The sequence below is a fragment of the Cupressus sempervirens genome, chromosome 1, assembly GCF_028749045.1.
Source record: "Cupressus sempervirens isolate cs-2001-9-10 chromosome 1, ASM2874904v1, whole genome shotgun sequence".
Classification (NCBI taxonomy): Eukaryota; Viridiplantae; Streptophyta; class Pinopsida; order Cupressales; family Cupressaceae; genus Cupressus; species Cupressus sempervirens.
This window is the reverse complement of record NC_143118.1, coordinates 333,034,799-333,057,067: the sequence shown is the minus strand read 5'-3', so window position 1 is coordinate 333,057,067 and position 22,269 is coordinate 333,034,799. Positions and strand designations below refer to the sequence as shown.

The window sequence follows — 22,269 nt, the reverse complement described above, 5'->3', positions numbered from 1 at the left end:
AACATCAGAAGCACATAATAACCAGATGGATTAAAAGATTATCAAGCACGAAGACAACAGCTTCTATTCGGTCACTTTTGTTGAACACTTTATAGAGGAATACTCGATACCCATTCAAGAAGTTGGTCACTGTGCTAGGTAATAGCAATTGTGAGTCATGTGTATATGATAGGCATCAACTTAATTGGCTTGGACTCCGAATAGCGATAGTATAATCTATCACAATGGAGATTATATTGAGTAGAGGAAAGATGTACAAATACAACATTCACATCGTTGCATTATGAGCTTGATCTAGGAAGTTTTCGTCATTGATTTCCGAAGTATGTAGGTTGGTTAGATAATGGTGACCAATCAAGCAAGTAAGTTGCAGGCTAAGTCAATGATGAATGTCTACAGGAACTACAATAGAGGATTGAAGGAGATAAAAATTGATGTCAAGGGGTCTTGTCAAAATTAACACCAAATCTCATCTTCGTGGACACTTACTGCATAGTGACTCTATATACAGTCTAAAAAAGAAAAGATGACTATATACAATCTAAAAAAGAAAAGGTGAAGGAAATTCAAAAGAGAAGGAATATGAAAGAGGGAAGTTACTTTGTCTTCGTATTACTCAGTAGAGAAGGCAATACGCTCATTGGAAGTCAATACTATCGAAAATCTACCAATGCACATGACTAAGCAAATTGAACACCAACAAAGACAATAATATACATTGCAGATTCATAAGCAATTATATATTCATATACGAAATCCTCCATACTAAGGAAGATCAATATGATCATCGGTGTCTTGCACTTTACCTTCAGGAGGCCACCCTGCTCCACGATAGTACTTTACAATCACTACTTCCTCACTGTCATACCTTGGATCAGCTCATTTTTCTCACCCTTGTCTCTGCCACAGGGTGTGAAAAGGTCATTTACTACTACCACCATCGATCGCTCTAGGTCTGTGAGACCCCACAGCAGTTTATCCCGACAACAACACCCCTCTCGCAGCTCACAAAGACAGTTCAAGGATCATTCGCAATTACATCCTTCAATGACCAAATTCCAAATGCCAACAAAGGATTGCTAAACCTTTCCCTAGCACTTCTCTTTTCTTCTTGTTTCTTGCTTGCTTTTCTCGAACATCGTTTAGTGCTCATGCTTCTCTCTGCTATCTTGTTGTAAGCTCTCAATCCCATAGACCCTTTTGTGGTCTTTTATTGGACATTAATAATATTGTCTTATCTTATCAGGCAGATTGATATATATGTGCTAGCATAGGGTTTGGACATCATACATAAACCAACAGACACAATAACAATTGGTACATTTCATACTAGCAGAGTCTATGATGTTCAATATGGGAAGTGACCCATAAATGCTCAATATCAAACAAAAAGAGAATATATTACTACAAACACTTTCATGAAAATGATGTCCCCTCAACATATATCTATGGACAGTTGTGCTCAAAAACATCACTCAATGTAACTTGAATAGTGTTGGACGTGTGCACATGGAGCTCATTCGTCTATGGTCCTGTAGGCATGCGAGTGCACATAGGATCCACCTTACGGTGTGCTGACAGTGACGTGTGAATTTAATTAAATAATGATCAATGCGCTCATCTAAGAATCCTGCCTTATCAAATAATCAAGGCAATGCTTTGACATGCACAATAGCCAATAGACACCTTGCAGAGGAGTGAGACCTACACTCCGATGTCTTTACTATTGAACATGGTTACTTTAATAAATTGATCTTTATGTTCATCCAATCTTCATTAAATAACACTGGCACTAATATTGTCGATTCATCTTAATGAAAACGCATGGAATTAATACGAGTTTGTATGCAATAGAGAATGTTGATTCAAGTGAGACATTTTTGCTAGTCAAGCAATCACTCACACGGATTTAAAGAATTCATATGAAAATAAACAACTTCAAAATGTGAAATGTGTGTAAATTTCAAACGAAGAAAATAGAAATGGTGGTTGTAAGTAAATTCCCCAAAATGCTAGATTTTCTTGATGGGAAGATTATCAAATGGATTTCTTAAAATGGTAAGAGCCATTGACAATGGCACAAATATGCTTATCACTATAATTGGAGATGTGGGTGGTCCTAGAAGGATTCTTGTTGTGCAAAGAATTTTTTTATCAACAAGAACTAGGGGCATCCAGATGTTTGTACTATTATTTCAAGAGAGCATATTTACCAGCTGAGTGTATCTTCTTTTCTATCACTACTATAGTCAAATTATGGTGCAAGTGATTGAAATTATGGTGCAAGTGATTGAAGAGTCATCATGTGTGTGACTCTAGTACAAAGTGAATTCATATACTAAGGAATAAACATTTACACCCATAATATTTGTAGCAAGGGATCCATAAGTAGATTAAGGTTCTAATAGTGAACAAGACCTTTCAAGGAGTCTAAAATGAATTGCAAACAACAACTCATATGTAGTAAAAGGAAAGAGTTAGAGTAGATTCTGGTCACGTCTATTATGTCCTTCCATAGTGCAAATAGACAAAGGATCTAATATTTTTAAATAGAAAAAGATTTCTATATTTAGATGCAAAATTGTTCAATGATATAAGAGTGGGAATTTTACATTGTTGGGGAATAATATAATAACCAATGTTCTATTCCCATTGTTTGAAAAATGCTTACATGGAGGCAATTTTCTGATTTAATGCATATGGATGTTCTTTATTGGAGCAACTTGTATCAATGATGTTCATGTGCAGATAAGTATTCTTATCTTTTACATTTATCTACTCATTGCAGTCTCTCTCTTATTTGTATTTCTATATGTACTATATGAGTTATTTTCCTTGATCTTTTCCTTTGTGTCTGAAGATAATCCTGTAGGAAAAGAAGATTGGTACATTAGGCATATTGTGCAAAACTTAATCTTATGACAGTAACTCCAAAGAAAGTTATGATCAGACTGGATAAAGTGAGGCTCTTGAAGCAAATATCTTTGATGATTGAGATTATTAGTATCCTTCTACATTAAGAGGGAGTTTGACACTTCTTCAAAGGCAAATGCAGGAGCTTAGAAGATTGATACTCAGAGGGAGTCTAGAAATACATGTGTGTGACTGCATGATTTTGATGCGCCTACTCTTGAGTGCATCATGAGGACGATTGATATCAGATTTAGAGTGAGACTGAAACAAATTATTGGGGAAAAAGAGTCTCTAAAGGAGCAACTACTGGACCTGATTTCCTAGGATCATTGTTTAGAGGGAGAATTTTGAGCTGTAATCCTTTGTAAATGATATCTTCTCTATGAGGAGAAGTTCTATGTGAAATTCCTTGTAATGCATTCTTCTCTATGAGGGAGAATAGAGGTGAAAGCATTTGTACCACCCTCTAATTTTGTCCATGGTGGTTACTATTTCACATATGATATGTAATAAAGGTGACTATCTTTCATTGATATATATAACCAGAAGGTAATCATTGTAAGATGACAATCTTATAAATGGTAGACCTATTATCATGACAAACTTCATTAAGTTGTTGTCCCAAAGTGCTGAGAGTCATAATAACGAATGTATCATAACAGACTTCATTAAGTTGTTGTCACAAAAAGATTAAATTTTTGCAATTTTGTTATGAAAGGTGACGATCTTTCATATGTGTGAGGTTGCTATTGTAAGGTGACGATGTAATCAATAGTTGATCTATCTCCTAACACCAAAATGTGTTGAAGCAAGTGTTATCATGGTTCTTCGGGCCGGATTTTGCCAAACACCATGAAAATCAATTGTTATGGTTCTTCGGGCCAAATCTTGCTAGACACCATAACTTAAATCTGTCATAGACCACACTTAAAGTGGTGTTCAAATTTTGAATTATAATTGCTTCAATTCTCTTTTCCTAAACAGGGAGCATTGAGAAATTTAGCCTTATAGTGAATTGAATATCATACTGAGATGATATCTCTTCATATACTTGAGAACATAATGTGTTCTACAAATCCTCCCTAGCTAAGAGGGAGTGTTAAAGTTGTAGCTTCAGTCGGATTGACTCGATATACATTATTGTTATTGGTAAATCATCATTTCCTATATATACATATTCATGTAATAATAATATATATTATAATCATAGTTACCCCACCCTAGGGGATAGGGGGACAAGTTCTCGGGAGGGGGGGATAGAGGCACCTTCATTTGGGGAAGGTGGGGGGACGACGGGAGGTGGTGGGGAATAGGAGGGGGTGTGTATATATAAACATATGGTACTTTAAATGCTAGTTATGAAAAGGTGTATTGCAATAGAAGACATAAGGATGTAAAAGAGTAAATACTTGAACATTAGATGGAATTGGAACATCAAACATTGAACATAAATAGTCAACATCGGGACGTCCACCATCCTCGACAGAGGTGGCGAAATCTGGTGGTGCTGCTAGGGACGAGGGGACAGAGAAGTCCCCGATGCGTCCAAGTCTTCGAGATATGGGCCAAAAAGGCGAGGGGAGGGGGGGGGGGGGGGGGACGTGTCTCCGTGTTACTATGATTATAATATATAATACATATATACATTATACATATATAAATATATATATATATATACGAACATATATATACATATACATGCATATATATTATACAAATTATTTTTATTAAATATATGAATTAAATGATGATTAAACCTTAGACATGTGTCTCTTCTCCTCCTCTCATATTTATATGAGATCCAAATCTACATTTGGAACACATCAATAACAATTGGCAATGTTAGTACATTTGCAGTGATCTCGGCTACTCAATAGTCACAAGACATCAATTATGAGCTACTAGCCAGAGAAAGAAATTGCATTTGGGCCAAGAAAATTTATTCCAAACCCACTTCCACCAAGTCACTTCCACACCTCCAAGGAACTGTTTAGCAAGCTCTACGTATCCTACACAAGCAGAGTACCTACCAGACAAAAAACTATCTTAGGCCAAGACTTCCTAGGCAACCAAGGAATTGTACACTCCAAAGGCAAGAATTTGGGCCAACTCATTTTGATGCTCCTCCAATCCACCATGGGGCCACTCCCTAGAGTCCCCCCATCTACCCTATAATCTGGCCCAAATTCCATTCACACTTATAAAGAATGTCTTATCCCATCTACCCACTATAAAAGTGTAACAAAAAGGTTGCAAATCCACATACATGGAAAGCAGAGGAGGATTACCATCCCATGAATCCAAACAAAAAAGTTCGTCAAAGCCCCTATTGTAGATCCCAAAAAAGGCCTTTAATCATAGAGATCTTGTCTTCTAAAGGATAGTAAGAAAAAACCATTTGGTCAACACATTTTCAGTACTTATGTGTGAGGATCTGAGCCTAAAGTTGATCTTGACTATTACACCAATGCCAATATAGTTTGGCAACCAGAGCTTGCTCATTCCAAATAGCAGGCCAAAGACCAAAACCACCTTCTTGCTTAGGTTGACACACTAACTCCCAATTAACCAAATTCCACTTGAAGGACTACAAAGTACCACTCCAAAGAAAATGGTGTGAGAGAGCATCAAATTCTTTAAATAAATGCACACAAGTTGACTAAACAAATTTCTTGTAAATAAGATGAACTTGAATCACAAATTCAAGAAAAGTAACCCTAGCAACAGTAAAAAGTCACTAATGAGTCCAATGATTAACTTCTCATGCAGTTTATCAAAAAAGACCTACTAGAGGGGCCTATGTTGCCTCCCAACAATTAGGAAGACCCAGATAAAATAAGGGAAGAGATCCAATACGTAACATCAAGATACCAGCAATCTTGCTTTGAATTAGATTTTTCATACTAAAAAATAGATCGAAGATTTGAGGTCATTGACTTTCTACCCTGAAACAACCAAGTAGATATCTAGCGTCCACCTAAAGGATTCAAGTTTATGAATGTGAGCAACTCCAGCTAGAACAGTGTCACCCACAAATTGGAGATAGGATGGCTTAGGAAAACCAACGCCCCAATTCACTTAAAGATTTGCCCAATCCTTCAGCCATAATAATAAATAAATAGGGGAAGGGTCCTGGACGCATCAAATAATGTCAAAGGTTCCCCATTCAAAATAACTAAGAAGGATGAGGAAATAAAACAGCTCATAGTCTAGCAAACCCAACCCGAACTGAAACCGAAGACAACGAGAATCTTATCCTAAAAGCGCCATTTAACACTATCATAAGCTTTGGCCATGTCAAGTCTGATGAACATAGATTCTTCCTTAGAAATTGCCATAGAGTGAATAGCTTCAGAAGCAACTACCACCCAATCCAGGATTCGTCTTCCTACCACAACACCCACCCAGTTGCTCATCAGAAATTATAGTAGGAAGCCAGTTCTTCAGCTTCTCGCCAATCAGCTTAGTAATGATTTTATAAACAACATAACACAAACAAATGCTAAATAACAACATAAATATTTATCTTATAAACTCAATATAATAAACCAAAAACACTAAGAAACATAGTAACGAGAATCGCTCGAAAATCACGTGAATCGGCGATTCAGCAATAAGATTCAAGGTGGGCGATTTTTTTGGAGTTGGGAATTGCCACACCCGATTTTTTTGGATGAATCGCCGGTATCGGCGATTCATCAAAAAAATTGCATGAATCGGATGAAAAAATCAGCAAGACATCGCCTGCAGCCAGAAAAGTATGGAGTTGTAAATTTAAAAAAAATAACTTGTTCTTTTTACTTTCTTTTTGACCTATTCTCTTTGTTATAACCCTAAAGGGCCTTCTATTTGTTAAACATGAGCAGAAGAGAGGAAAAGTGAGAGAGAAGAAAAGGCTTGAGCTGGAGCCTTGTTTTTATATTTTGTTTACACTGTATAGATATTGACAGTGATACTGAATCATTGATAGACATACGTTTCAAACTTTCATGGATCTTCATCTTAGATTTATACATACATTTATGATTTGATGTCTTATAGATCTTCATGATTTCATCTTACATACATTCTATGATTTGAATCATTATGATTATTTGATTTTTATTTACTTCAGCTAGCCTACAATTTACATTTTAGTACATAATGATAACATAGTTACGTATGTGATGGATTTTATGTTTCATGTTTATGTATGTTAAGTTTTAACTTCTATTTGATGATGTTATAGTGTGTTTAAGTTATATTCAATAAAGGGTGCATGAAATAAGTCTTAAATTGTTAAAATCTCTACATTTAAAAGGTTTTTTCAAATTTGCTGATTCATCGCCAATTCACCGGCGATTCACCCCTGATTCACGATTCGATTCGGCCGTGCCGATTCCGATACGATTCCAATTCTCATTACTTTGCCAAGAAATGTATTGATGCTATAGAAGCCATATATTCTGAAAATGATATCAACAGTAACTGTATATGAAATAGACTGCAATACACTTACAAGTTCTGATAATGATATTTGAAACCAATATGCCGTATAGCCATTCAGAGAAAAGGCTCCAGCAGCAGCTTGAATACAAAAATCAATATTATAAATTATTACAATCCCTTTTGGAAAGGATACAGCATACCACTATTTACAGTGGCATGAGATGAAGATAATAATGGCCAATAAACTCCCAATACAATTTGCCGTTCTCATTTCTAGGATTGTGTCCAAGATATGTTGTAAATAATACTACGAAATTGTACAGCAACCTGCCTCAAATGAAATAGGAAGAAGAATAAGATGGCAACTCCCAGCAAAGATGAAGGAGAAACAAATATTAGTACACCCAATAATAATATTAAATAAGCATGATTTGCCAATAACTGATAAAATGATATTTCGGAATAATCCAAATCTGGTATTCAATATGTTAACGGTAAAATATTCAATCACCAAAATAAAACAGAACTAACTGTATTCTTTCTACAAAAATAGATTCTTAAATGGAATCAACTCTACTAGAAACTGAGAGGGTTTTCATCCTCTATATTTCTGCACAAAAGGGTTTCCATCCTTCAGCACAGTGATGAACAAAATGTTCAAGCTTTAGAATAGAGTTGGATAACAATAACACTCAATGCTCTTATAAGTTTCTTCAGTGCCACGTTCATTGCTTAAACTTTACATTCACCTTTTAGTTTTAACTTTTTTCCTAGCTAATATTTCTTCCAAAGATGTTCAAAAACACTAAAATTAAATATTTCATCAGGCACACTACAATAACAATACATAAATCATCCTTTTTACATTTTTACAAGATGAAGTTTTGAGGACAACTTATAATATTATTATATTCCCTAGCATTATCCCTCAGCCTATGGAAAATAAGAAATAGGCTATGAATCTCCAGGAAATTTTAATCTAAAAAGGCGACATACACCGATTTGATGCAAAAATAGATTGATTTGAACCCAATATTTGTTCTTGTTGGAATTACAAAAAATAATTGCCAAAGTGTTTCTTCAATGTCTTATGTTAATCTCGCTTGGAACATATTGAAGGGGAAATTCAATTATTGTTCTCAAAAGTGGCATTCACTATATCAATGCACATTGCAAACTAACGGGATGAATTGAAAGCTAGTCACAAATACAATGCACAAACTCACTCCTTCACAAACTGACTGCATGGTTAGTAATATGTAACATTTAGAATGACGAAAAAAGGAAATATCTTTTAAGACACATCATATTGTCAACAACTCAATATATACATTTACTAGCCAAATCACAATTTTGGTATTAATATATTCTCAAGCAAAACAACTAAATGTTGCTATGCTAGATCCACATGATTCCAAAAATTGCTTCCTACCATGTGATACAGGCATACAATTCATTTCAATTAGTTCACTTCTAAATTCTATTATCTCAAAATAGATCTTTTCCTTGACGTTGTGACTTTTGAAGAAAACCTTCAAATATCAGATTACGGAGTTTTTGATAAGCTAAGTTCCTTGCTCTTGCAAAATTTTGGGTTCAACTTAGATCATGTCATTTGTGCCATCGTCATCACTCACACTTCCATAAATTTCTCAATGGAAAAGTTCCTTCCATAGCCAATTGTTTTCTAGAAAGCCTTGACACAAGACCAAGCCACATAAAGAACAAAGCACCTTAATAGGTATTGTCAAAAGACACCAGTATCTGGCCCCTAAACTTACCATTGTAGGAACACAAACAACATTGGTGAAGAAAAATATAGCTTTTTAATGGTACAAAATTTGGATGCATGAAATTTGTTGCATTGCCGAACATCTCAATTATAAATCAGTCATCCAAGGCTATGTATTCATCAATCATGAAACTTGGAGTGAATGATATATCTAAATCAGTCATTCAAAGCCATGATTTCATTCATAAAACAAATATCTAGTCTAAAATTATCCCAAGATATCTACATACCGCAAACATGTGCATCATTTTTTTCGTAAGATCCACCTTTCGAAAACTTTGATGATCTACGGACAGTCATTTGGAGTATGAAAGACGCATGGAACTACAAATAAAGATAGTCTTCATTGAGAGTACTAGTGATCATCGAATAGTGTTAAATATAAGGCCGTGCTTCTTTTAAAGGTCAAATGGTGATTTTATCACTCATTAATGGTACAACATTAAAGTTGACTCATGATGCAGCTCAAAATTACTTAGTACCCATTAGGATTGTATCAGTACTAACAAATTGATCCCAAACATTGCATGTGCTGCTTTCATTTATTCGTGCGTAATCCAAACTACTACATAAGAGCAAATAAGGACCAGGTTATGTTAAAAAGACAATACACTCAAACTAATGATGATAAGCACATGAATTAAGTTATCAACATTTACAAATATAAATATTATAGCATTGATTTCAATATATTTGTTTCGATAATTTCATCATAATAGCACAAAATATTGTCTTATAAAAACTACTGATTTCCTGATCTCCATACAAACCTTAAAAGCACACCCAGCGATGCATGCATTGAAGCATTCCTGTTAGCACAGGAAAGAAACAGGTTGCATGTCATAACAAAACCTCATAACTCACAAACATAAATTTCATTGAATTTCTGAGATAAGACTCTTTAAACATACATAAGAAGGTGAAATGCCATGATTAACAAGAAGAAAAGTTAAAAAAGGAGGCATAAAAAGATTTTCAAAACATTCCCATAAATACTTATTTTATCCATTTATAGAATTCAGAAAATAAAAATGGGAGAAAATACGTATATACAGGTCGCATTGAGCAGAGAATATGGGCTACAAAGTGTTTCATTTTCAAGCATCTGCATTCCTTCATCAATTTACTACATCCATGGTTATGGTGGCAAATTGACAACAATGGGACAGCACAACTTTAGGATAATAACATGAATGAGTTCAAAGCACTGAATAAGACATCTGGCTCATTGCCTCTTAGAGTAGCTATGACAATATAAAGCAACACAATAGTTAGCAGACATAACATATTGGCTACAAAGAGTTATACATTTTCATGCATCAATCATGTAAATGATTACAGTGAGAAATTAATATTAATAGGAAAAATCATCTTTAAAAAGTAAGATTAATGGCTTTAAAAGCAGTGAAAAAGACATCTGGTTTACTGCCTTGTAATGTAAGCTTCAATGACCAATAAGGATGCAATAGTTGTAGATCTTACTCCTATGGATACAACTGCGAATCAAATTTGCTGAGATTTATCAAAAGAATGGCCCCCTTTATCCAATAAGAACTGGTAATCTGATGTTTTTTTCCTAGAGCAACAGTAAGTTTCACTCACCTATACAGAAGATATTAACAAATGTGTAAGAAATATCAGGTGAATGTGTTGGTTCCCCAAACCATAGATTGGAAATCCAAGAGTTTACCAATTCTCCAATAGGATTCCACAATCAGTTCTGGCAATGAAGGGGAAGGACTTCGATTCCCCTGCACTTCAAGCTTCGCTAAACCTAGACGGGTAAACCTTCACTCCAAACCTGATCACTTGATCTTAAGCTTTTCTATAATGAATTTAAGCTTTGTGAGTTCTCCAGTTGGCAAGGTCCTCAAACTCGACCAAAATGAAATTGAATGTGTTGAATGTCTTGTATAATGTTGTCAATGATTGATTTGATGTTTGCAAGAAGGAAAATATAGATTTTTTGACTTCAAAATTAAATCCAATAATAATACTTAAAAATTCAAAAGAAAGGTGCCTTTGCTTATTCGGACAACAGAGTCAACTACAATGAAGATTATCATTACAACTTTATAAAATTCTATACACTTATACTATCAACAATTTAATAAACAAAATGTGACAAATCAAATATATATGCAATCTTAAATTAGTCCAGATTGAACTTTAACTCCTATGGTAGGAAGACAAAATGGACGCAGATACGAAAACAATTTGATATTTCACTATATCTATGATGATCACATTTAAAATACTTATTGACTTTGTCCTCTTATCTAACATTTAAATTGTTTACAGAATTTTAAAATGATTATAAAGGACAGACCAATTGTAATTTAAATCTTGATGCCTTTTGAATAATCAAAAAGCAAAAGGCTTTTATTTATCATTAAAATATAATAAATAAAATTACATTAAGAAATCATCTTTTCACTCTTTGGATTATTATAAAGTTGTTGAAATTCCTCTTTAAGTCCCCTTTGTTTCCCCTCCTATTCCTTCTAAAAGTGTTTTTCAAACATCTCATATATGTCATCAAAGCATGATAAAGCTGCAATAATCTTATTTTCGGTTTAATTTCATTGGACTTTCCAAATAAGGTGAACTAGTAGGTGTATGAAATCAGTCAAATGCAATGAGGTGGGAGAAAATGTTTTGTTATACATATCCACATCATTAATGTCATCTTTCATATCCAGCTGTGAAAAAGAATGAGGGACAGCATTGTTTTCAAAAATAAATTCATCATAGGGAGAATCCATATGTCTGAATCAAAACCACCATCAGCACTCACAAAAGATGTTGAGTCCTCATCATTGGCTGATTGGACAGTCTTCTCCAATGCATTATCACCATTTTCATCAAGAATATTAGTGTAGGCAGCCCCACAAGAAATCTCTACCTCCATATTGTCAATCAAAAGACCTGTACCATGTTTAACATCTTATGCATGATTATGAGAAGGCTGCAAATCAATGATAGTTGGCTGCTCTTCTTTTTCAAGACCACCTGTAAGTTGATCATTGTCTGCTGAAAACTTCTCATACAAATTTTTGCACCTATTTTTTGTAAGATCATGGGCCAATTTGTAGTACTTCTTCTTTGCCACATCATTCCCGTTTTGTAGCTTTGGATGAAACTCCATATAATCAATGATGGGTAAATCTTTTTGAACCTGTAGAGGGAGTTTGTTATATTCTCCATACATGCAAAGTATTTCAGTTTTTATATCGGGTCGGTAATTCTAAGCCAAGTGTTATTGTAACATAATGAGATCTTTCCTAATATTTGCATTTTGGGTCCCAACACCCAAAATATGAGTCAAGTATTTGAGCTTTTGAGCTTTCTAAAATCATTTGCATGTAGTCATGTCTTAGATTCCCTGTTACAAGAGAGATTATATGCCTTCCCGTTTATTTGTAATAGTGCGTCCAAAACTCGAATGCATCAAAACATTATGTTTAAGTGAATCTGTAGTACGGGTCTTCACTTTCGAAATAAAAGTTAGCTTTTGGGTTTTAAAAAGAAATCATTTTTTTTAATGGACAACTTTCAACTTCGCCATTATAAGTAATGTCTTCTATTTGTAAATGCCTACCCTAACTTGTAAGAAGTCTTAAAATTCTAATACAAAGATTTGTGATTCATTATTCACATTGACTTGTAAGTTGAGAAACAAAACCTAAATTGGCCCTGCATTTTTCAGAACCCGCATGAAATTGGTGTACAGTTCTGCAAATTCTGAGTCTTGAATCAGACTTAAAATCAGAACCCATTTTGGCTGAGAGTGAACTTCTTTAATATACTAAATATTCAGTGTGTTGACTGGAAGTATAAATAAACTTGAATATAAATCCACTGTTTTATTCTGATCTGAAAATATATAATTTTGCAGACTTATCAATTGCTGGAAATGAAATGCATAGAGGAGCAGACTATTGTATTTTTATGTGTTCTCTAATTCTACATCCACAACCGATTATATACCTTGCTAGAGGGTGTATCCTTCAAGGAGTATAACCCTTCAAATGACATTAATAAAACCTCTTCCTAAGTCGGTGTCTTCTAGGAACTTTAGTTTAGAACTTAACTAACTAATCACTAGTTTAGTCAAATACTAACAAAGGCACCTCTAAGAAGATAGCCGGCAACTATAGGATAAATAGGTATAAATATCAAATGCCATTCTTAAGATATATTATCTTTTAGGAGAGTCTGTACTGTCAGACCTGTAGGATTATTTATGTTAGGATTTAACAATTGGAACGTCATTTATTGTTTAATGAAATTGATAGTTGAATTGTGATTCTTCCAACTATCAAATTTTTAAATCCAATATCTAGGTAAATAGATCAGATCTAGATTTACCCTAGTAGATTTAACTAACAAAATGAATCAACGGAAAACTTGAATAGAAAAACATAACAATGCACAGGTCATATGCTCTTCAATCAATTCACCATTCAAAATAACTTTGGAACTTACAAGAGCTCCCTTTACATGGGGAAATGGCTCTTAAACAACTTACAAACAAAACATCAAACCTGGAATATACTTGATACTACTACCTTCTCCTTTACTATTAACCATTGTAAACTTTCACTTTTCTCTACCTTGTTGAAAATCAGAAATCTATTCTCTAATTTTCTCTCTCTCAATGTCCTTGCAAAAGATAATTAAAATTTATTCTAACCCTTAGCTTCCTTTAATAACAACAGTTGGATAAAGTAAAGTCCTACATGAAATCTACTTCCACAAAGTAGAGCCCTACTTGAAGTCTACTTTCATAAAGAAGAGTCCTACTTGAACTCTACTTCTTCCAAGTAGAGTCCAATTTGAACTCTACTTCTAGGTGTCTACTTTAATTAGTTAGGTGGATAAACTAGAGTCCTACTTGAACTCTATTTTCTTCAAGGAGAGTCCAACTTGAACTCTAATTCTAACTTATCTTTTTGAACAATTATCAACACAAATGACTTTGTGAGCCTGTACAAGAGATTATGAGCTCATTTTTTTCTTGTTTGCTCCTATCTTGAAGGCATTATTCAACTTTTTTAGGGCACATTTTTTACTCCTATACACCTGGAAGCATCTACAAGCTACATATGGCGTCTTTGATTGCATTTTCCAAGGCATTTTTCTTGCATTTTTTCTCCAGGTTTGGTTCATTTCTGCTATATGTATGTAGAGTTTTCTTGCTTTTTCTTTTGGATTCATTGGTTTTTCTTATTGTCTTTCATTGTTTTTGATAGGTATTTTGTTTCATTTCTAATGTCCTTTTTCCCCATGTTTGTCTCTCTCAAAACACCTTGCATTGAAATTTTTAGTCTACAAAACACAGGCACAACAGCTCCATACATCTACAGTATTTTCCAAGCATGGAGAGTATTGTGTATACATCATTACTTCAAAGCCTGTGATTACATGAAAGCTTTTCCCAATGCCTAGAGTTTATAAGCTGCAAAAGCCTTGTGTGCTCACATAGATTGGGACCCACATTTTTTGATGATCACAGTTTCCCTTAGTAGATCACCCGTATTTCGATACTTAGGATGCATTACAAGAGCTGAATAGCAGTACAAGTAACTGGTAGTTATATTATCAGAATTCACTTTTTACATCATATAGTTCACCCTACCGCATCCCCTTTCTATATGTGTTGTGAACTTCCATCTGTAAGTCATTTGTGGAGAGCTATGCATGATTCTAAGTTCTGGTTTATAAACAAAGTAAAAAATCAAATGCATTTCCAGATTTGAGGAGCTGTAGTATGTCCTCCAAAACCCGACATGCAGCCTTGTGTTGTGTATTTTACACTTATTAAATATAATGTTTTTCCTAACCTTGCGCTGATGCATTAAAAACCCGAATTAAACCTCAACTGCGCTTCAAATCAATTGGAAAGTCTCTAGGACCCAATTACAAGTACAAATCTGTATATTTGAACTGCACATATGCAATACATTTTCATGTTCCCCAATTGCAAGTAAATTCTTATGACTTTCCACTCTTGTAATGCAGTCCTCAAAATCTGGGATTCACTTGTGACCCCATTTTTGCACCTCTTTATTCCTTCCTTTGTCAACCATGTTTGCACACAAGACCTGCCAAATCAACGCATAGGCCTTATTTTCTAAGCAGACTCCAACACTAGAGAACGACTCAAAACAAGATATAGCAACATGACAGAGCCACATAAGTTGTTGGATAAGGGACATCAATATTTGGGAACATTAGAATGCTCTTCCAAAAGAGACCATTGTGGTGAATGTTGGTTCCCAAAACCGCAGATTGGAAATCCAAGAGCCTGCCACTTCTCCGATAGGACTTCTCAATCAGTTCTGGCCAACGAACGGGAATACTTCTTGATTCCCCTGCACTTTGGGCTCCGCTACACCCAAGCGGGTAAACCTTCACCTTGAACACTGACTACTCAATTCAAGGGTTTTCTATAGCGAATTTAAACTTTGCGAGTTCCTCGATTGGCAAGGTCCTTGAACTCAATAAGAATGAAACTGAAACTGGATGCTGAATACTTGATGATTGAATGTTTTGTATAAATTTTGTAAATAATGGAATTGATGCTTGCAGGAGGACTATATTGATTTTCTGATTTCAACAAAAAGACCAGTGCCTTTGCTCATCCGGGCGATAGAGTCAACTTCAGAGAATTTTTACATACAACTTCATAATGTTCAATGCACTTGTACTGCCAATAATTTTGATAATCTAGATGCGACAGACCAATTATGATGCAATCTTAAATTAGTCCAGAGTGAATTTTAACTCTACTGAGACAAACTGGACACAGCTGTGGAAACAATTAAATATTTCACAACACCTATGATGATCAAATTTAAAATGCTTAATTGACCATGTCCACTTATCTGATAACAAAATCATACACAGAATTTTAAAATATAACTATGAAGGACGATTCCCCTCAGTTTAAATCTCTATGCCGTTAATAATAAACAAAGAACATTTTTATTTTATTATTAAAATAAAATAATTTTATAATAATAAAATAATGGAATTTTATTATAAAATCATATTGAACCCTTATTCCTCCTCACAATAAAATATAAATATAAAATGCCTCCTCTCAATATCTGAATGAATGTTCCTATATGTCCCTTTTACAAATAGCTTGCCCCTTATTTATATTTTAGATATAAGGAGGCGTGACTTTTCAAATGAAAAATCATTTTATTTGGAAACATTAAATCACACCTCTTCAGATTTATTTTAAAATTGCCGGCACATAACCAAATTTTAATTTGTAAGATTATTAACTTTCATTGCATCGGACCACTTTATAATTGCTCCCCGAACCCTTTCAAACATTTATGCTATCTCAATAAACTGTAACTGAAGATTAATTTGCTGCTTAATCACTTTGGTTTCTTGTGTTATATGTGTGATTCTCCTTTTGGTAATGATTTTATAATGTATCGAATGGAAAATAAATTTTTCGGCTATAATACTGGATATCACCTGTATGGAGCCGTCCCAAATTCTGCCTGCCATACCACGCTAAAGTCAACGGGTTTTCTCAGACTTTCAACTGAAACTCCTCACGCAAGTGGAAATCGACTGAACGTTTTGGTATTCCACATAAGAGACTACTCCCGATGAAAATATCTCACAAGATTTTTTATTAACTTCCATACTGGTAGCGTTCCTTGCTCTCTATCATGATGTGGTTTCTTTCAATGCGACTCATCGTATTTGCTACATCGTTTTGAGACCGATGGTGATACAAGCATTTTTACTTGCTGCCACATTTTTATTCATATCTGGCCATTACCGAATAAGGAGAATTGGTTTGAATCCATCACAAAGCTTTTAAAAGCACGCACTGTACAATTCAACATAAGCATCTCATCTGCCGGCGATAGTTATATGCACATCCTATTTGTGCCAACAAAATGATCGAACGGATGAAAATCAGGGCTTCCACTGTGTTTGGACAGCTTCCAGTCCCTTCAGGTCTGAAGTTTCAGCAATGTCTCAAGTGTGTTGTATGTAGGTAGAAGAAATTTGAGATGATGGACCCTTTAACATATGCGTTCTGAGCGTGACTTAAGTCATTTACTGCCAATACTTGGTGTAGGAGTTCAACTTGGTGCTATTTAAAATCTGTAGCTCTTTCCAAATTTGTGGTTCCTGGGCTCTCTGCAAGTGCTATGCTTTTTTTTTTTCTAAAAAATCTGGCACATCTTCATGATATGCATATTCCTGAGTTTGCTACTGGTCAACTCTTCCAGATATATGCATACTCATCTTAACGGTTATCATCGTTCCAGAATCATCTTCAGTGTGTAACATAGCTTTATACTTGTTACAGGTTTCTCCTAAATCTGGCAACATGAATTTCCTTGGATAAAATTTCTATTTCCCAAAACTGTTAAATCTTTCTCAACATTCCATTTGCATTGATGTTGTAGTAGGAAATTCCAATGGGTCAATACGACAACAAAAGTGCAGATATAAACTTCTGAGTACAGTTAGACATGTCTTCCATTTCACCACCTCCATTGATATTTAGTGATATAAAAAACCCAGAAAAAACTGCTGATCGATGGGACACAGAGCTAGCCATCTTCATCACTGAGATATTTTTGGATAAGAAAAAATCTGTAGAATGGCTGTCAACAATAGTTCCAGTCCTAATCTGTGTATCAGACAATGTCATATCCTACTTCAACGTGGATTCTAGGTGTTTACATTACATCATTGTAGTTTGTCTCTCTGCAGCATACATCCAACATGATATCTCTATCCATCCTAAGGTAAACCATTTACAAGGCACACTGAGGCATTGTATCTGTTTTAACCTCTATTTGGTTCACGATTTTAGAGAATAATAGCATGTAGATAGGAATAACAAGACCAGTTCCAATTCCTCCAAGTGTTCCACGAAGTATGAGAAGACAATCAAAACCATCTGCAAAAGAAAAAATATCATATAATATTTTGTAAGGTACCATATAATTTCTCACTTCTCGTATCTCACAATCCATTCCTTTACTGTAACCCCTGCAACTTCTAGTGGCTATTTTGTTATAAGAACAGTCACCCTCTTGTTTTAATGCTTCTTTTTGATATCCATAGTTGGACTGCAGTTTAAAAATTCTTGCTCTTCTCATTCAGCTTTTGCAACCATGTGTGACAGATATAATTTATTTCTCCAAACCCAGTGTTCTATTCATTCTAGAGTTTCAATATAGGTTCAAGTGTATATCAACAAGGTCTAAATTCAATACATTCATCAAACTTTTTCTCTAATAAATGCCCATGTTTTCTGCAAAAAATTAAGGTTCCATCAGTGAAGAATAATTGAACATGCAAAATGTTGAAATGATGCTCTTCCAATAGAGACCACTGTGGTGAAGAATAATCAAACATGCAAGTTGGCAGTCCTTAGACAAATGGCTTCACCAAACTCAAAGTTTCAAGTGTTAGTGTCTTCTACCAACATGAAGATCTCACCAATAGATGATGATGTAAAGAATCATGTCTTTAGACTCTTAGACTAGTTTTAATTATGCACTTGTAATTTAAATTGGACAAATTAAATGTAATGTCAAAAATTGTAATTACAAGTGGTCATATCGCTTGCAAAGTTGTAACGTGTAATCACATTGCTAGCCAAAATACAATAAGGCTTGCAATGTTCAATAAGTCAGCTGCAAATAGTTAGTTGTGGAAAAAGTCTTACTTAGTTGGACTTCTCCCACCTTTTTCTCTCAACCTGTCACCTATTTATAGGAGGGTGCTTCATTGAATGCTCAGAGATGTAAATAAAACTGCTTTCAATCAAAGACAGAAATTGCTTTCCAAATTTGTGTCAATTCAAGGTGTTATGTGTTACATTTTTTAAAGATTGATTGTGAGCATTGTGTTGTTAAAGAGTTCAATCTTGCAAAGGTTGAGCTGCTGATTGTGTTTAGAGTTGTAGTTAGGCCTTCAAGTTTGAGCTTGTCGACTTTTAGCTACTTATCACATCTGAGATTAGGATAGAACACTCAACCAAGGTAATAGCTTGCATCCTTTGTATTGCTTTGTTTTTCTGCATTTGTCCCCACAAGCTGAAATACATGTTGGAGACTTTGAGCCACATGTATTTTTTCATCTTTCTTCCTAAGTTCATGGAAGAAGAAATGGGAAGACTTTGAGCTTCCATGAGCTTCTTGTTATTAACTTTGCCAAATTGGACTTAAAAGCTGGTTTTAAGAAAGAATCATGTATTTTGAAATAGGAGAATATGACAAAAGAAGACCACCTATTCCGAAGAAAGAGAATATGGTGAGTATAACGCCCTGGGAATTAGCTTACTGTACATAATCTTAGGTGTTGGTTTAGTATAGGTTGTTTTCAATAAAAGATAGGGTGAGTCTTCCCTTATAATTAGAAGACTGTCTCACACACTATGGCTGGAACCACCATTTTGCAATTGACCCCAAAAATGTCAGTTGTAAAATATCCACCCAACAGGCATACCCGATAACTTGCCCGGATAAGATGAAGATGTGCTTCCTCTATTGTGTAACCATATACTAAGAAGGAAACCTTGCCTCATCACAATCATATGATGCTCCACTGTTGTATATGTATGAATCCAATGTCATATGATTGCTGGTTTGTAGGCTTTGCTCATTCAAGCTGCTAGAATTGGAATCAACTAACATATGCATCTGTATAAGTGTGTTTTGTTTTTAAAAAATCTAGAATTTGCAGTCATAAAAAAATCGATTGCATCTTTACATAACTGTTGACTAAGAAGCCCATCAAAACCATGCAATTCTCGGATGTTTCAATACCATTATTAAAGTTACCCAGGCAATTTTTAGCTCAACTGCCTTCTTGTTAGCCTCTTAGAAGTTACTAGCAGATGGCTTTCCAGTAGGGTAAACACGAATCAGATGAACAAACAGAGAACTCCAAGAGATATGATGTAGAGTATCCATCTGAATAAAGCAGTAAAACATGTGCACTAGAATTCAAGAGAACGGTATAGTTAAGAAACGACTAAAAAAAATTTGCCAACGGGTTAATATGATAGTCCCTGGCCAAATTAAATAAGTTGTAACAAACCATAGAGCAAAGCAAGCCACATAAAAATCCCATCGCAAAACCTAGCAAAATAACATTGGATGGGAAGCTAATCTTTCACAGTACTCAAAATCTCAAAATGTAGCTAAATTAATCATAAGATAATTTGTTTGGTTTAATTCAAGTACTCTTTATCAAATTCAATACAAAATTAAAATAGAATAAAGTCAAGGAGGAACCATTATAAGAAATTAGATGAACAAAACAAGGTAAAAAGATAAAGACCGCAGAGTTGTCATCTTGTCCCGGCGACCTGTCAATGTAAGCACTCCACTGATGATCCTTGATAACAGGATCCTTGTAACAAATTTCATCGCAGTCATTTAAACCTGAGTAAACAATCCAGGTGAACATAATTTCACAGTACGTTCATAACAGAGACTGAAACATATGCATCAAAAAGTAATAGATTCCCATTTTCTTTTTAAGAAAGAAAGAGAGGTTTTTTAATTTTTTAAGATAATCAAGTGATTATCATAACGAAGCAGCCAAATTACACCTCTTAACAGTAAATCTCATGTTTTCAGCCTTATAATTTACTATGAATCTACCAAATCAAAAACAAAAAAACTCGACTGAAAGAGCACACATATGATGAGTGGCATGGTACACAAAGGACATTTAGTTTGCATCATCTTGAAGTAAGAGAGTCACAAGAATGTTGTACATTAAAATAATGTTTTACATAGTCGTAAGCACTCTAAACTGAGCTGACTGCAGGATACAATCAAAAGAAAAAATCTCTGTAACAAAGACAGAACTAGTATTTAGTAAAATAGAAATGCCAACCGAACCCATGTATCAGAAATACAAATATTAAATCATTCTACAAATTGTGACAAGGTGAAGAACATTATATCAATTTTATTATGGTACTTGGATACATCTAATGCCCCACTATTGCATTTACCCTAATTTTCTTCAGATTTTATGCCACTAGGTTTTGACTTTAAAACTAATGAGAAAACTCTAACTTCCCAATCCACCTACACCTACGGTTCCAAATGAAACATTAAAATATAGTTCCATACAAGTAAATTTTCCAATATGGAATAATGGACAAAAAGAATATTTTAAATTTCACAGATGAGGACTAGCTGAAAAACCTTAAGGGAGGCTTCTGTAGTTACAGGAATGTGTAGTTACCACTCAATACAAAGCTGCAGGGAAAATCATCTAACCCTCAGATTATAGTTTAGCAGCTTATAGTTCAGAAACTCATAGGAAACTCATGACTCGTACTCGGGAGTAATTTAGGCTTGCAAGAATGCCAAATAACTCAATAGCAAATTATTGGTGATTTTTTGGTTTAAAAAATCCCAAAAACTTGGTTGCAATCCATAAGTCATTTCTTCCCCAAAAGAAAACTCATTTTTTGAAGCTTTTGACCTGGGTTTCTCTTTAAACATTTGACCGAATGGAATGAAAGGTCATGCGGTCACAAAATTCTTAATTATCCCTTGATGCCAAGAGCAATGCCCCTTCAAGCCCCCTATCACAACAAGGGTATTACCCTCAAGCCCCATTTTATATCCGTTTTTCAATATGTTTATAAACCCCTGCAATTTTTTGAGATTACTATCTATGCAATGCCTTAATATATATGGAACTGACCAACATCAACTAAACACTAATAATTATTATCAAACCCTTTGCACATGTACATCATGATTATTGCAGAAAGTTGTGTAGTTATAAACTAATATAAACAGGAAAATTATAGCTGAAACCCGCATGCATACACTGTTTAATATAACATAGGTAACTGGACACAACAGCAAAGATATAACTCACAATTTTAGTGCAACGGTGAGCTGAACAGGGATAAAACTACCTAGGTGAGACAAATCCAAGCAACACGGAAATATACTAATGGATGCAATGGAATCAACACTAAAACCATATTATAAAATGCTGTTACAAATATAATAATTGCTGATGTTGAAAACAGTAATGTAGCAGCTGTATTGAAATTCTGAAAACAAGTTTCAATCTTTTCGACAAAACTGTGATTC

At 34.5% G+C, this 22,269-nt stretch overlaps 1 protein-coding gene across 3 annotated transcripts in view; it reads right to left on the bottom strand.

Moving 5' to 3' along the window:
- LOC149577531 (defensin-like protein) overlaps positions 1–22,269 on the bottom strand; it is a 250,124-nt gene that overhangs the window by 101,757 nt on the left and 126,098 nt on the right. Inside the window, exons 3-5 of one of the 3 annotated variants that reach the window (XM_089824265.1) lie at positions 20,480–20,583; positions 9,904–9,942; positions 7,366–7,668 (exon numbers count right to left, since the gene is read on the bottom strand). In XM_089824265.1, the coding sequence (XP_089680391.1) occupies positions 7,615–7,668; positions 9,904–9,942; positions 20,480–20,583 (197 nt within the window). In that variant the 3' untranslated portion in view covers positions 7,366–7,614. Of the gene's footprint in view, positions 1–7,365; positions 7,669–9,903; positions 9,943–20,479; positions 20,584–22,269 lie in introns of those variants that run through there. The other 2 variants (XM_089824254.1, XM_089824261.1) reach the window with 2 other exon arrangements.